We start from the raw sequence: 18480 nt of genomic DNA, 5'->3' as shown, positions 1-18480 counted from the left end.
TGTCTGATGCGATTTACTACTCACCCTCAATCCCCTCCCTTCTTCCAGTATTCCTTCAAGCCCTGGCCAATCAAGAACCTCTGCTATAAACATAAAAAAGTACGTTTTGGCCTCCACGGCCGCCTGTGCCAAATACATCCACAGCTTCACCACTCTCTGGCTAAATAAATTTCTCTTCGTCTCTGTTCTAAAAGGTGGCGCCATTCTTCCAAGTCTTTGTCCACTGGTCTTCGACTCCCCAACCACAGAATCTATCCTCTCCACGACCACTCGGTCAAGGAATTTAAATAAAGAGATTTCAATGTGGTCAGATTCTTCCTTCGAAATTCAAGTGAGTACAAGCCTAGAGATATCAAGTACTTCTCATATGAGACCCTTCAAACTTGTAAGCATTTTTGTGAACCTCGTTTGAACCCTCTCCACTTTGAGCAACATATTTCTAAGATAAGAGGCCCAAAACTGTTCACAATACTCCACGTGAGGCCTCACCAGTGCTTTATAAAGTCTCAGCATCACACCTTTCCTTTTATATTCGAGTTGAAATGCTGATATGCATTTGCCCTGATCAAAAACAGACTCAAGCTGAGAAAGTTACATCATCGGCACAACATTGTGGGCTGAGGGGCCGAGAATGTGCTGTAAATTTCTGTTCAACCTGCAAAATAACCTTTAGGGATTCTCCACAAGGACTTTAGTCCCCTTGAATCAATGATTTTTGTGTTTTCTCTCCATTTAGAAAAGTCAACCCTTTCATTTTCTCCCAAAGTGCATGACAAATACATGTTTCAACACAGCAGTACATCTGCCATTACTTTGCCCTGTCTAAGCTCTTCTGCAACCTGTCTACATCCTCAAAACTACCTTCCCCTCTACTTATCCTCACATCGTCTGCAAACTGCGGAGCCACGTTTATGGAGCTGCATACACGGACCGTAAGATCCATCTGCTCATCGAACCTGTCTTATCTTTAATAGTGTGCTATATCTTTCTATTTGTCCGGGCTGAACCCATCTGCCATTTCTCCAACCATTTCTGGAAGGGATTTTTGCAGAGCAGCATTTGCTTTCCTTTCCAGGAAAAAAATGAGGAAGGTGCAGGACATGTGTATTCCAAAAATGAAGAAGTTCTCAGTACTCAAGAAGTATTCGATTTAGGCCGAAAAGGGAACTCAAGGTTCTTGTAAAAGCTAAAGTAAGGGCTTACAAGAAAATAAAAAAATGAGGGGAATGCAATCATCGGTGAGACTCGCGGCTTCATCCGGGTGATGGTAGTCCCCGGCCCGATAAACTTACGAATTCTCCTTTAGGTGGATGTTGTACGATGTTTAAAAACAGTACACAATATGAGGGCAAACGACTGAGCTTTAAATTTGCATTTTGACTATATGGTTAGTAAAGCAACATAACAAATATGAAAGGGGAACATTGTCCTGAAACAGTCTAATATTCCAACGGCGGAGCTCACAGTGTCGTCCATTTGTTCCCGTCGACCTCTCCCGATCGTAGGTGGCCCTCGGATCCACTCTCCTCAGACCGCTCCGTCCAGCGGTCATAGAAATATAGAAACACAGAATGCATAGATCACAATAGAGATCCTTCGGCCGACAAACTGTGCGAACATGTCCTTACCTCCGAATCATCCAGACTTTTTACAGAATGGAGTTCCAAATTACCTGGGTTTACCAATAGCTCTCTATTCTCCTGAGCTACATGTACCTGTCCAGGAGACTGTTAAAAGTGGCTGTCCTGTCGGGCTCCACTACCATGTCCGGCAGCGCATTGCGCGCTCTCACCTCTCTCTCCGTTCAAAACAAAAATACCCTGACATCCCCTCTGTACCTACTTCTAAGCAGCTTAAAACTGTTCCCTCTAGTGCTATCCATTTCACTCCTGGGGGGGGGGGCAGGCCTCTGACTATCCAAACGATCAATGCCTTTCAGCATCTTAGACACCTTATCAGGTCGTCTGTCATTCTCCGTCGCTACAAGGAAATATAGCCGAGTTGACAACCTATTCTCATAAGGCAGGCTCTCCAATCCAGGCAACGTCCCTGTAAATCTCCTCTTCATCCTTTCTATCGTTTCCACATCCTTCCTCTAGTGAGGCGACTAGAACTGAGCACAGTATTCCAAGTGGGATCTGATCATTTGTATTATTACCTCTCTGCTCCTAAACTCAGCTCCTAAAATAAACTAAACTCCTAAAATAGAAGACCAATGCAACGGATGCTTTCTTAAGGACGGAGACAACCTGGGCAGCAGTGTTGAGGGTCCTGTGGACTCGAACTCCCAGATGTCTCCAAGCCACCAAACTGCCAAGAATCGTTCCAACATATTGGACGTACAAAAGAGGACTACCTCTCACTTATCCTGGTTGAACACCATCTGCCTCTTCTCAGCCCAGTTTTGCATCCTAGGACTGTCCCGCTGTAAGCTCATTATTGGGGGCATTTCAACAACCCCAAACATGTATAGTCCGCAAATCTACGAAGCCACACCTCCACATCTTCATCCAGGTAATTTATAAAATCACGAAGAGTAAGGGTCCCAGAACAGATCCCTGAGGAACTCCACTGTTCACCGGCCTCCCTGCAGAATATGACCCATTTAAATCCTTGTGGGCAAGCCAGTTCTGCATCCAGAAAGCAAAGTCCCCTTCTGTCCCATCCACCCTTACTTTCCCAATAAAACTTCCATGGGTACGTTATCAAATTATCGTTGAAATCACTCGTTGAAACCTAGATATACTGCGCTACCTACATCGATATGTTCAGTCACACCATCAAAAAAAATCAGTCCGGCTATTAATGCACGACCTACCTTTGAATATCCATGCTGACTATTATTAATTATATCACGCCTCTCCGAATGTTCACTAATCCTGCCTCTCAGGATCTTCTCCTTCAACGTAGCAACCACTGAAGTAAGACTCATTGATCTATAATTTCCTGGGCTAGCTCTACTCCCTTTCGTGAATAAAGGAACAACATCCGCGACCCTCTAATCCCCCGGAACCTTACCCATCCCTATTGATGATACAATCATCATCGCTACTAGTTCAACAATCTGCTCGCTCGGCTCGCACAGTAGCCTGATCCTCCATTCCCTGTGACTTTTGCAACTTTTGCAACTCCTGCATTTTGCCTTTATTAATGTGTAATTACTCAAGGTTTTCAGTCCGCTCTAAGTCACCCGTACAAACGCCAGAATCCTTTGCCCTGGTGAATTCTGAAGCAAAGTATTCATTATATTCCTCTGCTGTCTCCTCCGGTTCCATCCACCCTTTTCCACTGTCATACTTGATTCGTCCCAATCCCTCACGTCTTATCCACTTGTTCTTCACATACTTATCGAGTGCGCTGCAGTGCAGCTGAATCCTAACCTCCAAAGGCTTCTTATGGCCACTTCTGGCTCCTAATTTCTTTCTGAAGCTCCTTCCGGCTAGCATTATAATCTTCCAGATCTCCGTCATCTGCTTAACTTTTAAACTTTTCATAAGGCCTTCTTTTATTATTGACATAATTTCCAACAGCCTTTGTTGACCACGGTTTCTGTACCGTACCATAATTTCCCCTTCTCATTGGAACATGCCTATGCATAACTCCAACCAAATATCCCGTAAACATGTATCATAACTCTTTCTTACAGTTCTGAGAACACCTGATCCCAATTTATGCTTCCCAATTCCTGCCTGTTAGCCCCGGATTTTGGCTTAATTCAATTAAACGCTTTGCTAACTGATCTGAACCTATCCCTCTCCAATGTTATGATAAAGGAAGGGGAGTGTGATCACTGTCTCCTTTGAATTCTGATCTGGTGGCCATTACAGATACTTCGATGCCTCAGGGACAGGAATGGTTACTTTCGGGGTCGAGTTTTGAAGTTACAGAAAGACATGGAGGGAGGCAAAAGAGGTGGGGTAGTGGCACTGTTGAACAGAGATAGTGACACAGCTGCAGAAAAGGTGTACGCCATGCCGGAATTCTCTACGGAGTCTCTGAGGACGAAGATTAGTAACAGTAAGGGTTCAATAACTTTAATGGGTGTTTTTATAGGCCGCCCAATAATAGCAGAGATATCGAGTAGCAGACAGGAAACCTGAGCCTGGAAAGACGCGATAATGACAGAGTAGTCGCGATGGCAGAGTTTAATTTCTCAAATTTTGATTGCTATCTCCCTAGAGCAAGGGGTTTAGATGGAGTGGAGTCTGTTACGTGGTTTGCAGTAATGTTTCGTGACACAACATGTAGATAAGCCTACAAGAGGAGAGGTTGTACTTGATTTGGTACTGGGAAATCAAACTGGTCAGGTTTCATATCTCTCAGTGGAAAAGCATTCTGGAGATAGTGTTCATAATTACATTTCCATTAAAGCTGCATTGGAGAGATAGACAGAGACAATTAGAAAAACACTTAATTGGAGTAAGGCCATTTATGAAGTTATCAGGCAGGAAAATGGAAGCTTAATTTGAAAACATATGTTCTCATGGAAAAGTACGGAAGACATTTGGCAAATGTTCAGGGGATGATTCACAGTGAGCGATTTCAAGAAGCACTTGTTAGATATCAGCCAGTCAACGAATGCTTCCGAGCGGTGCGCAAATTTAGAACTGCACGTCTGCAGTCAGTTCCTCCATTACCACGACAGTGTCGGAGAAAAGTTAACATTACCTCATTCTTGGAATGAATCTTTGCAAACTTTTGTTAGCTCGCACAATCAGAGCAGCTTCTGCATCTTATCCTGTGTTCTTCGGGGCCTCGGTCCTCAGCTAGTCAAGCTCAGCAACAGCATTTAATTTTTCCACAATAAAACAAAAGAAACATATCATAGCAACGTAAGATGCAGGAGCCAAAAGGCCCTTCTTGACTGTGCTGAACCATTTATCTTCCTAGTCCCACCGTCCTGCACCTGGCCCGTATCCCTCCATAAACCTCTCTTCCATATACCTGTCCAAGTTTTCAATGTTAAAAGTGAGCCCGCATTTACCACATCATCTGTCCACTCTTCCCACATTTTCACCACTCTCTGCGTGAAGAAGCCCCCTCACAATGTCCCCTTTAAACTTTTCCACTTTCACCCTTAGCACATGGCCTCAGTTTTTTTTTCCTCTCCTGGCCTCAGTGGAAAAAGGCTGCTTGCATTCACTCTCTCGATATCCATCATAATTTTATACAACTCTATCAAATCAACCCTCATTCACCTACGCTCCAGGGAATAATGCCATAACCTGTTCAACCTTACACTGTAACTTAGTTTCTCAAGTCCCGGTCACATCCTTTTAAACCTTCTCTGCACTCTTTCAAACTTATTAATATCCTTCCTGTAATTAGGTGACCAAAACTGCACACATTACTGCAAATTCGATCTGTCCAATACCTTATGCAAACTCATCATAACATTCCAGCTCTTAAACTCAATACTTTGATTTAAAAAGGCCAATCTGTATCCCCAGATCCCTCTATTCTACAGCACTCCTCAGTGCCCTACCTTTACCTTGTATGTTCCACCTTGATTTTGCCATCCAAAATGCAGCACCTCACACTCGTCTGTATTAAACTCCATCTGCCATTTTCCACTCCGCTTCGCCTGCTGGTCCAAATCCCTCTGCAAGCTTAGAAAACCTACCTCACTGTCCACTACACCTCCAATCTTTGTATCATCAGCAAATTTGCTGATCCAATTTACCTCATTATCATCCACAACAATGATATAGATGACAAATAACAATGGTCCCAGCACTGATCCCAGTGGCACACCATTAGTCATAGGCCTCCACTCAGGGAAGAAATCATCCACTACCACTCTCTGGTTTCTCCCATTGAGCAAATGTCAAATCCAGTTTACTACTTTATCATCGATACCTCGCAACTGAATCTTCTTAACTAACCTCCTATGTGGGACCTTGTCAAAGGCTTTACTGAAGTCCATCTCTGCGGCCATTCTCTCGCACTCTCATTCCCTCTCCACGGTTCCTCTCCCACCCCCAGCTCTCGGTTCCTCTCTTTTTCAGCTGTTCAGCTTGTATTTCTTGGTGTCGGTCTGACTCACTTGTCAAAACGGGCTTACTCTGACAACTGTTACTTCTCCTTCCTGATCTCAGATACGCAGAGGATCCTCGACAGGATGGACGACAGCGAGACTTACATGAATATGAAACGCACATATACTGGCTCAGGGGCACCTTCCCGAGGTGAGTGGGGTTGAAAGACGGAGGGAGGGCGTTTCAATTTGAGTCTGGCTCCGAGGTCGTGTGTTGGAGAGTGTGGATGGAAACCCCCGCTGCTTTTGTCCCTGGGGTTTGGTGACGGCACAGTGGGGAGCGAGCGTCACTCTGTGTCTAAGCCCAGGACTTGTGAGAAGCTGCACAGGGAGATTCAGGGAACCTCAGCCAATTTCTGAAACTGATTTACCATAGGTGGAGACGAAAGCCTAAACCCTCTCTGTGCCCCAGGTCCGTAGAATTGGAAGCCAGCTTCATCGTTGTTGCCTTGACTGTGTTCATGTAATTTGCCCATTCCTGTCGAGAAACCTCAGGGCAAACTGACAGCGGACCCTAATGATTCGCTGTTTGAGAATATGTCAGAGGGAACGCGCAGGACAGGCGACTAGGAGGGAGCAATGTGAGGGGGTGGGGGCGTCAGTGACGCTGGTGTGCTTTGTGAAGGGTGGTGTGGAGCGACTAGCATCTGAGGATATTATCGAGGCAGCATTGTGGAGTGGGGTGTAGAGAGTGTGATGTGTGAGGACGGAATGTCATGGGGACAGTGTTGTGTAGTGGGGTGTAGAGAGTGTGATGTGGGAGGACGGAATGTCATGGGGGCAGTGTAGTGGAAGTCTCGTGTTCGGGGCGGTGGGGTGGGAGGGTGACTGAGGGGGGAGCGCTTAGACGGCGGAGGGAGGGAGCGTTGTGGGATGGCAGGTGAATCAGCAGCACCGTGGGAAGAGTGGTGTTTAGAGAGGGCAATGAGAGATGCAGTGATGAGGGAGACCTCGAAAATATAATTTTAATCCACTCTCGTATTTTCCATCTACCCCCCCCCCTCACTCTGCACAAACCTTACCTCTCTCTCACACTCATTCTTCTGTTTCCCTTCTCTTCTCCCCTCTGTCCCCCTTTTCCCATCTCGTCCACTCTCCCCTCTCTGGGCCTCACTCTGCCCCTTGTCCCTCATCACCCCCTGTCTTTACGGTCTAACTATTCTCCCCTTGCTGCTCTCTCTCACTCGCTCCTCTCTAACGCCCCCTCCCCTCTCTATCCCTCCTTAAACCTCTCTCTCTTCCGTACTCACTCTCTCCCTGACCTCTTTCACGCTATCTGTCCCACTATTCCCTCTCTCACATATTCTCCCTTTCCATATAACCATATAACAATCACAGCACGGAAACAGGCCATCTCGGCCCTTCTAGCCCGTGCCGAATTCTTAATCTCACCCAGTCCCACCTCTCCGCACTCAGCCCATAACCCTCCACTGCTTTCGTCCATATACCTATTCAATTTTACCTTTAAATGCCACAACTGAACTGGCCTCTACTACTTCTACAGGAAGCTAATTCTACACAGCTATCACTCTCTGAGTAAAGAAATACCCCCTCGTGTTTCCCTTAAACTTTTCCCCTTTAACTCACAAATCATGTCCTCTCGTTTGAATCTCCCCTACTCTCAATGGAAACAGCCTATTCACGTCAACTCTATCTGTCCCTCTCAAAATTTTAAATACCTTGATCAAATCCCCCCTCAACCTTCTACGCTCCAATGAATAGAGACCTAACTTGTTCAACCTTTCTCTGCAACTTAAGTGCTGAAACCCAGGTAACATCCTAGTAAATCGTCTCTGCACTCTCTCTAATTTATTGACATCTTTCCTATAATTCGGTGACCAGAACTGCACACAATATTCCAAATTTGGCCTTACCAATGTCTTGTACAATTTTAACATTACATCCCAAATTCTGTACTCAATGGCTCTGATTTATAAAGGCCAGCGTTCCAAAAGCCTTCTTCACCACCCTATCTACATGAGACTCCACCTTCAGGAAACTATGCACTGTTATTCTTAGATCTCTCTGTTCCACTGCATTACTCAATGCCCTACCATTTACCCTGTATGTTCTATTTGGATTATTCCTGCCAAAATGTAGAACCTCACACTTCTCAGCATTAAACTACATCTGCCAACGTTCAGCCCATTCTTCTAACCGGCATAAATCTCCCTGCAAGCTTTGAAAACCCACCTCATTATCCACAACACCTCCTACCTTAGTATCATTGGCATACTTACTAAACCAATTTACTACCCCATCATCCAGATGATATATGTATATTACAAACAACATTGGACCCAAAACAGATCCCTGAGGCACCCCGCTAGTCACCGGCCTCCATCCCGATAAACAATTATCCTCCACTACTCTCTGGCATCTCCCATCTAGACTGTGTTGAATCCACTGTATTACTCCAGCATTAATACCTAACGACTGAACCTTCTTAACTAACCTTCCATGTGGAACATTGTCAAAGGCCTTGCTGAAGTCCATATAGACTGCATCCACTGCCTCCCCCCCCTCTTTCTCTCCACTTTTGTCTCCGTCTCGCGTGATTATTCTGTCCGCTCTCTAACTATCTCCCAGCATCTCTCTACCCGTTTATATCCATTAACTCTCCCCTCTCACATTGCTCACTAACTTAATCTTCTCCCCTCTGTCACCGTGCCCCGGACTTCAACTTTGGATCTGTTTCTGCAATCTTTCCCCCTCTCACTCTCTCCTTTTGACTCTTCCATCCTCTCTTCCACACATTTCACTACCCTTCACTTTACACTCTCTCAACAGTCTGCCTCGCCTCTTAATCCTACACTCCGCACTGACTACCTCTCTCCCCTCACCTCACTTTACCCTCTCTCTCTCCTATTGCTCCTCGTTCTCTTTCCCCAATTCTGCTCCATTTTCCCACCCATCGCCACTCTTCAGTCACCCCCTCTCAACAACTCAATTAATCCTTTTCACTCGCTCTGTCGTTGTACTCCCTGTCTCGCTTCTCTCTGTTGCCTCTCCCTTCATTCCTTTCGCTGTCCCCAACCATCTCCCCCCATCGTGTCTGTACTCTCTTCCCTTCCCTCTGCACCTCACTGTCCCCGATTCTCTATCGCGCTATCTCACACTTGTCTATCACTCTCTCGCAGACGATCTGACCTGCACCGACACCGATCTGAACATTCGGAAAGTCGAACGCCTCACCAATAGACAAGCAGGTCAGTGATGCAACAACGACGTCATTCTGGAGGGTTCACATGTCACTGCCAAATGGCCAAGTGTGTAATGTATTCTTCTCCACCAATTCCCTGGCAGCTCGTTCCACAGACTGGCCACCATCTGGGTAACAAACGGTAATCAATCGGCTCACCAGCTGAATCTATTTCCCCTGTCTCCTTATACCTGTGCGCTCCTGTCCTCCATTTTCGAAATCTAGGGGTAATAATTGCGCTCATTCACTCTGTCTGTGTTCCTCGTGGCTTCATATACCCCTCAAAGGTCATCCCTGCTCTACAACGAATAAAGTCGCAATCAACCCAACCTCTTTCCCTAACTCTGTCCCTGGAGTCCCGGTAACGTCGTCATAAATCTCCCCGAGCACTCATTCCAGCTCTGTGGCATCTTTCCGAGAACATGCTGAACAACACTGAATACCGTACTCCAAGCGCGGCCTCATCGAAGTCCTGTACAAATGCAACATGACCGCCTTACTCCTGTACGCAATAGACAATAGACAATAAATACAGGAGTAGGCAATTCAGCCCATCGAGCCAGCATCGCCATTCATTGTGATCATGGCTGATTATCCACAAACAGTGCTCAGTTCCTTCCTATTTCCCATAACCCTTGACTCCGCTATCTTTAAAACTCTATCCAACTCTTTCTTGAAAGCATCCAGAGAAATGGCCTCCACTGCCTTCTGAGGCAGAGCATTCCATAGATCCACAACTCTATGGGTGAAGAAGCTTTTCCTCAAGTCAGTTCTAAATCACCTACCCCTTAGTCTTAAAATATGACCTCTGGTTCTGGACTCCACCAACATCGGGAGCATGTTTACTGCCTCCAGCGTGTCCAATCCCTTAACAATCTTATATGTCTCAATCAGATCCCCTCTCATCCTTCTAAATTCCAGTGTACACAAGCCCAGTTGCTCCAATCTTTCAACATATGACAGTCCCGCCATCCCCCGAATTAACCTCGTGAACCTACGCTGCACTCCCTCAATAGCAAGAATTTCCTTCCTCCAATTTGGAGACCAAAACTGAACACCATACTCCAGGTGTGGTCTCACCAGGACCTCTTTGTTCCTATACTCAACTCCCCTTGTTATGAAGGCAAACATGCCATTAGCTTTCTGCACTGTCTGCTGTACGTGCATGCGTGCGCTCAGTGACTGATGTACAAGAACACCTAGATTTCGTTGTATTTCCGCTTTTCCTAATTTTACACCATTCAGTTAGTAATCTGCCTTCCTGCACTTGCCACAAAGTGGATATTCTCACATTTATCCACATTAAACTGCATCTGCCATGTATCTGCCCACTCACCCAACCTGTCTAAGTCAGCCTGCATTCTCTTAACATCCTCCTCATATTTCACGCTGCCACCCTGCTTTCTGTCATCTGCAAATTTGCTAATACTACTTTTAATCCCTTCATCTAAATTATTAATGTATATAGTAAATAGGTGCGATACTAGCACCGAGCCTTGCGGTACCCTTCTAGTCACTGCCTGCCATTCTGAAAAGGACCCGTTAATCCCTACTCTTTGTTTCCTGTCTGCCAACCAATTTTATATCCATGTTAGTCCCCTACTCCCAATACTATGTGCTTTAATTTTGCCCACTATTCACCTATGTGGGACCTCATGAAAGACTTTCTGAAAGCACAGATGCACAACATCTGTTGGCTCTCCATTGTCCATTTTCATAGTTACATCCTCAACAAATTCCAGAAATTCGTCAAGCATGCTTCCCCCTTCGTAAATCCATGATGAATCGACCGATCCTGTTACTGCTATCCACATGTGCCGCTATTTCATCTTTTATAGTTGACTCCAGCACTTCCCCACCACTGATGTCAGGCTAATTTCTTGTATTCTCTCTCCCTCCTTTCTTAAAATGTGGGATAACATTAGCTATCCTCCAATCCTCAGGATCTGATCCTGAATCAATAGAACATTGGAAAATTGTTACGAATGTGTCCACGATTTCTAGACCCACCACTTTAAGTACTCTGGCATGCAGACCATCTGGCCCTCGGGATTTATCAGCCTTCAGTCCCATCAGTCTAACCAACAACATTTTCTGACTAATGTGGATTTCCGTTAGTTACTCCGTTGCCCTAGGTCCTCTGACCGCATCTGGGAAATTGTCTGTGTTTTCCCTAGTGAAGACAGTTCCAAAGTATCTGTTCAACTCGTCTGCCATTTCCTTGTTCCCTATAATAAATTCACCCGTTTCTGCCTTCAGGGGCCCAACTTTGGCCTTAAATGTTTTTTTTTCCTCTTCACAAACAAAGAAGCTTTTACTATTCTCTTCGGTATTCTTGGCTAGCTTACCTTCGTCCCTCATATTTTCTCCTCCTATTGTATTTTTTGTTATCTTCTGTTGCTCCTTAAATGTTTCCCAATCATCTGGCTTGCCGGTCATCGTTGCTATGTTATACTTCTCTTTTATTTTTATACTGTCCTTGACTTCCCTTATTAGCCACGGACGCCCCCTAATCCCCTTAGAGTCCTTCTTCCTGTTCCAGTGTCACCCCTGCTAGGGTATCTTTTCAGTCAACTTTGTCTAGGTCCTTCCTCATGGCTCCATAGTTCCCTTTTTTCAACTGTAAAACTGACACATCCCATTTTCCCTACTCCCTCTCAAATTGTAGATTAAAACATCATATTCTGGTCACTATCTCCTAATGGCTCCTTTACCTCGAGTTCCCTTCTCAAATCCGTCCATTACACAACACTAGATCCACAATTGCCTTCTGCCTTCTAGGCTCCAGTACAATCTGCTCTAAGGATCCATCTCGGACGCACTACACAAACTCCATTTCTTGGGGTACTGTCTCAAACTGAATTTCCCAGTCTACCTGCATGTTGCATTACCTTTGCGACATGCTAATTTTAACTCTTGATTCAACTTGCACCCTATATCCCGGCTACTATAGGGGGCCTGTTGACAACTCACATTAGAGCATTTTTGCCCTTCCAATTTCTCAGTTCTATCCATACTGACTCTACATCTCCTGATTATATGTCTCCCCTCGCAAGGGACTGAATTTTATTCCTCACCAGTAGAGTCTCCCCAGCCCCTCTGTCCACCTGCTGTCCTTTCGATTGGACGTAGACGCTTGAATATTCATGTCCCAGCCCTGGTCCTCTTGCAGCCATGTCTATGTTATTCCTATAGCATCCTATAATTTCCATCTGAGCGTCAAGCTCATCCACTTTATTTCTTATACTTCGTGCATTCATATATAATACTTTTCATTCATCACTCCCCTCGCTTCTCACACGGACTGCTTTTGCACTTGGCCATACTCTCTGATCCCTTCCTGAGCTTTCTACCCCTTTAATTCTGTTGTCATGGTTAAGTTTTCTGTTTCACTCTTTCCCTTTAACTGTGTCCTTATATTTCGAGTTCGTACTCACCTGTCCCCCCACTTACTAGTTTAAACGCACCGTGTTGCAGTGGCAAACTGCCTGACAGAACGCAGGTCCCCCGCTTGTTAAGGTGCAAACCGTCCCTTTCCTTCTTCTCCGTCCACACTGCCTGTTGAATTCCTCTCCTCGTTCTGTCTCCCCATTCTCTCCAATTTTCCCGTCCATCGGCTTTATCTCTCAAACGATTTCCCTTCTCTGTCCATCCATCTGCTGCTCAGTCTCCACTTCTTTCTCTGCTCACTTCCTCATCTTCCTCAAATTTTCTTCCGGTCTCCCACTCCGCCTCACCATTCTCTACCCGTCTCTTGCCCTTCTATTTGTCTCTCTCTCAGATTCTCTTCCATTCTGTTCCAGATGATCTGGACCCCACCTACTCTCAGCTGAACTTTCACCAAAATGAAATTCCCATCGCTAAGGAAGAAAATCCTCCTATGGCGCCGAGACCAGGAGAAATGCCAACGACTGCTCAGGCAGGTCAGAGTTCACGTTTTGAAGGGGTCACGTGCTATACGTTATATATAGTGATAATTCATCTGCATCGACCAATGCCCTGGCAGCTGGTTCCACAGACTGACCACCATCTGAGTAACAAATGGTTGTCAATCGTCTCACCAGTTGAATCTTTTTTCCCCTTTCTCCTTATACCTGTGCGCTCTGGTCCTCGACTGTCCAGATCCAGGGGAAATAATTGCGCCCATTCACTCTGTCTGTCCTCCTTGTGGTTTTATAAACCCCTGAACGGTCACGCCTGCCCTACAAGGAATAAAGTTAAAATCAACCCAACCTCTTTCCCGAACTCAGTCCCTGGAGTCCCGGCAACGTCGCCCAAAATCTCCCCGAGCACTCATTTCCAGTTCTATGGCATGTCTCTGGGAACCGGACGTCCAACACTGAGCACCGTACTCCACGTGCGACCTCACCGACTTTCGGTACAACTGCAACGTGGTCGCCCGACTCCTGTACTCAGTGACATTCTGATGAAGGCCTGCGTTCAGACGCATTCTTCACCGTCCTGTCTACCTGTCACTTCACTTTCTGGGAACCGTGTCCCTGTACCGCGGGTCCTTCTGTTCTCTAACACTCCTCAGTGTTCTTCCGAATCGTTGTGAAAATCCAACACTGGGCTGTCTTACTGAAACACGATTACTCACACATATCCGATTTAAATAGCATTTCCTTCAGCTCGTGACGGGCGCCTCGTCTGAGAAAAGAACTGCAACATTAAACCTTTGCTCCGGACACAGAGCCATTTCTATATCCAGTCAGCCATCCGGCCCTGCGTCGCGCCCATATTCCAGAGCATATACCATCTGGGACCCTGTTAAAATATGGGTACAGTACGTCTTCCACCCCGACTTGACCAGTCCACCGCAATCCAGTTAATCAGATATATCTCCTCGATTCCACATCATCCTCCAGATAACCATCTGAACAATTGTTAATAGCCATGTTAAGTACGATACATACACTACTAGTGCTTGACCTGTCACTCCCGGTTAAATCAGCCCGACCATTCACCTCGGGTCTCATATAATCTAGCATCGCCCTCTCTCTTCTATCTTCCACCGTCCCAAGCTTCCCTTCTACCTCCCTCTGTCACTGCTCCTTTCCTTCTCCGTCTCTGCCTTCCATCTTCCTGAGCAATCTACCAACTGGGACCTCGTGTTTGGACTTGTTAAATTCAGCGTCCATTATGCCTACAAATCCGCACAAACCAGTCGGTCAAATCTCTCTGGGTCCCACACCAATCTACAGATTAGCCAACGTGGAAACATTAAACGCCTTATTGAGTCCCCTACACATCACGTCTACCACCCTGCTGTCATGAACCGTCCGGGTTCCTGAATCCTCATATAGAATCTGCTCCGCCCGTGAGCGAAAGAAACTGCAGAACACTGTGGACACAGCTGAACACATCTCAGGAACCAGAGACTGCAGAACACTGTGGACACAGCTGAACACTCCTCGGCAAAATGCCTCCCCTCCAGGAACTCTGCCTATACTGCCTGCTGTCATCGTGATCAAAGAACCAAACCCACTACCCGGTCATGCTGTCTTCTGCCCCCACCCCATGGGAAAAGATGTCTCACTAGAACATAGAAGTCTACAGCACATTTAGGCCCACAATGTAATGCCAGTCATGTAAACTATTCTATAAACTGCCTGGAATTTCTATGGCGCAGAGCCCTCTACTTTTCTAAGCTCCATGTGCCTATTTAAGAGGCTCTTTATTGACCCTATTGCACTCTCCTCCACCACCGTCGGCGGCCGTGCTTTCCACGCACTCACCACTTTCTGTGTGAAAGTCTTACCCCGTCACACCCTCGGCACCTATTTCCAAGCACTATAAAGCTCTGTTCCCTGGTGTTAGCCATTACACCTCTGGGAAACAGCGTCTGGCTATCTACGTGATCAATGCCTCTTATGATCTTAAACTCTCTCAGGCCAATTATTATCCGCCGTCTCTCTGAGGAGAAAGTTCCAAGGTCACTCAGCTTATTCTCATAAGGTACGCTACCCAATCCAGGCAACAACCTTGTAAATCTACTCTGTACTGTCTCTATAGCATTCCCACAGTGAACACAGTGCTCCAAATAGGATCTATCCATGGTTTTATATAGCTGTAACTAGGCGCAAGGACAGATTCTATTCAACTGCTATCAGAATATTGAACGGTCCCGTATTGGGATATCAGGTACGCCTAACCTCACAATCGTCACCTCGTGGCCCTTCAACATTATTGTGTGCCTCCGTGCACTTCCTCTGTAACTGTGACGTTTTACTCTGTCACTTCCTGTGACTGGTGTACCGCGTTATATTCCAGCGAAGTTAGCTGAATCTATGGATGTTGCTGAGACCTGTCCTGTTGCTGATGAAAATAAATGATGTCGTTGAAAATGTAGATGGAGGGTTGGTAAGTCTGCAGGAAATACGAAGTTGAGTGGTGTTACTGACCGTGTAGAAGATCTGCAATGAATGCAGTAGGATATGGATCAGTTTCAGATATGGGTTGGAGAAATGGCAGATTGAGCTTAACACAGAAAAACGCACAATTTACACTTTGCTAGGTAAAATGTTAACCGGTAACAAACTATTAAAGACAAGAACCAAAATGGTGTTGATTATCAGAGGGATCTTGTGGTGCAATGTCATTGCTCGTGGCCATGCTTACTGACAGGGATTGATGAAGCCATATAGGATACTTGTCTTTATTAGGCTGCATCAGGCATATTATATGAGGATTGGGAAGCTTTTAAAAACTTGCAGAAGGAAACTAAGAAGGTCATTAGGAAGGTAAAGATGAATTATGAAAGGAAGCTGGTGACTAATATCAAAGAAAATACTAATTTTTTTGTTTCTGTACATAAAAGGTGAAAGAGAGTCAAGGGTAGTTATTGGACCAATAGAAAAGGATGCTGGGGTTATGGTAATGAGAGACGCAGAGATGGCAGAGGAACTGAATGTAAATGTTGCGTCCGACTTCAGAGTTGAAGAAGTCTGCAGTATGCGGATATTCAAAAACGTTTGTGCAATGAAAATTATGAATGAGAAAGTGCTCAGAATGCTTAATGGTCTGAGAGTGGAAAATCTACTGGGCCCGATGTAATGCACCCTCGGGTTCTGAAGAAAATAGCTGGCGAGATTGCGAAGGCACTTACAATGATCTTTCAAGAAACGATAGATTCTGGCATTGTACTAGATGACTGGAAAATTCAAGATGCTACTCTGCTATTTAGGAAGGGTGGGATGCAGCAGAAAGGAATCTACAGATGAGTTTACGGAATACCTGCAGGCATATGATAAGGTAGGCCGAAACCGGCATATTTTCCTGGAAGGAACATCCTGCCTGATTAACCTACTGCATTTTTCTGAGGAAACTACTAGCAGGGTAGTCTAAGGGCATGCAGTAGACATGGTGAACTTGGAATTTCAGAAGGCCTTTGGCAAGGTGCCGCACATGAGGCTGCTTGGGAAGATAAGAGACCATAAAAGGAAAGGGCCCAAAGAAGAGTGTGTGGACCATTGACTGATCAGCAGCAAAGTGAGACTGGGAATAAATAGATCCTATTCCGTCTGGCTGGCGGTTAACAGTGGAGTTCCACAGGGTTCGGTGCTGGAATCTTTGCTTTTTGCGATGCATGTCAATGATTTCCCGCTGACACAAATATAGTTCGAGGAGCGAGAAGTGTTGAGTAAACAGAGATCCTGCTGAAGGTCGTAGATAGTTTATAGGAATGGGAAACGAAGTGGCAAATGAAATACAATGTTGGAAAGAGTACGTTCATGTAGTTTGTTGGAAGAAATAAACGGGCAGACTATTATTTAGATGGGGAGAGAATTCAAAATGCAGAAATGCAATGGGACTTGGGAGTCTTTCTGGAGGATACTCTAAAATTTAACCTCCAGTTTGAGTCAATGGTGAAGAAGGCCAATGCAATGCAGGTATAGATTTCTACAGGTATAGAATATAAGAGCAGGGATGTGATGTTGAGGCTGTATAAGGCACTGGTGAGACCACACTTGGAGTATTGTTAGCAGTTTTGGGCTCCTTATTTTAGAAAATGTGTTCCGTCATTGGAAGGTTTCAGAGAAGATTCACGAGAATGATTCCAGGAATGAAGGGGTACCGTATGAGGAACGTCCGGAAACTCACGGGCTGTATACCCTGGAATTCAGGAGGAGGAGGGGGATTTCATAGAAAAATTCCGAATGCTAAGAGTACTGAGCGGATTACATACAGCAAAGTTATTTCCCATGGTACGGAAGTCGAGAAAAAGAGGCCAGGAATCAGGATTGATGGACCTCTTTTTTGAACTGATATTAGGGAAAACTTACTTTAGTCAGAGGTTGGAAAATCAGCGGTTTTTGATGCGACAAACGGCTGTGGAGGACAAGTCATTGGATGAATCTAAGGCAGAGATAGATAGGTTCTAGTTTAGCCAAGATACCAAATGATATGGCGAGAAGGAATGGGAGTGGGGAATTCCTGGAGGATTGAATCACCCCGTTATTGAATGGCGGAGCAGACTCAATGAGTCAAATGCCCCCCTTCTGCTCCTATATCTTCTGGCGATAGGGTCTACTGATTTTAGCAGCCAATCATCTCCATTTTAATTCAGATCAGTCATTGACATCACAAAAAACAAACAGCCACTTGTATATGTAAATGATAATCAACCTTGTGAATCTTTTTTTTGAAATATATATTGAGATTTGTTTAACTCGGGTCTCTGGTACTGTGAGCAACCACGTTACCTACCGCTCGTCCTCTTGCAATCAGACAGGAAAGAAAGGAAAGCCCCATTGCATTGTAATCCCCAAAAGACCATCATATTTCCAATGTGTGACAAAACAAGTTGCAAACCACAGTACAACCACGACCAAAATAATAAAACCTTAACCCTCTCTCTTTCCCCTCTATCACCCATTGTCTCTCTCTCCTTCTGTCCCTCTCGCAACCTCTGCCATTTTTCTCCCCTCACTCTGCCCGTCTCTCCCTGACTCTTTCGATAACGCTCTTACTCTTCACACTGCCGCTTCACTCATAACCTCGTTCCATCTTCTCCATTCCCACAGATTGTCGAATTCCTCTCCTCGTTCAGCCTCCCCGTTCTCTCCCATTTTCCCGTTCATCACCTTCATCTGTCACCCTATTTCCCGTCTCCATCCGTCCCTCCATCTACTGCTCAGTGTCCACGTCACTCTCCACTCACTTCACCTTCTCCCTCATATTTTCTACCTGTCTCTCACTCCGTCCCCACCAGTGTCTACCTGTCCCTTACCCTTCTATT

The 18480-nt window shown here is 45.5% G+C and overlaps 1 protein-coding gene across 1 annotated transcript in view; it reads left to right on the top strand.

Annotated features, from left to right (window-relative positions):
- The first annotated feature begins 3971 nt into the window (after positions 1–3971).
- The window catches only part of LOC132388811 (uncharacterized), a 63008-nt gene continuing 48499 nt past the window's right edge, over positions 3972–18480 (top strand). Inside the window, exons 1-4 of the mRNA XM_059961233.1 lie at positions 3972–4017; positions 6009–6188; positions 9178–9246; positions 13043–13162. Of these exons, the coding sequence (XP_059817216.1) occupies positions 3972–4017; positions 6009–6188; positions 9178–9246; positions 13043–13162 (415 nt within the window). The remainder of the gene's footprint in view (positions 4018–6008; positions 6189–9177; positions 9247–13042; positions 13163–18480) is intronic.

The sequence above is a fragment of the Hypanus sabinus genome, unplaced genomic scaffold (genome assembly GCF_030144855.1).
Source record: "Hypanus sabinus isolate sHypSab1 unplaced genomic scaffold, sHypSab1.hap1 scaffold_416, whole genome shotgun sequence".
Taxonomy (NCBI): domain Eukaryota; kingdom Metazoa; phylum Chordata; class Chondrichthyes; order Myliobatiformes; family Dasyatidae; genus Hypanus; species Hypanus sabinus.
The sequence above is the reverse complement of the archived record's forward strand: the minus strand, read 5'-3'. Positions and strand labels throughout refer to the sequence as shown.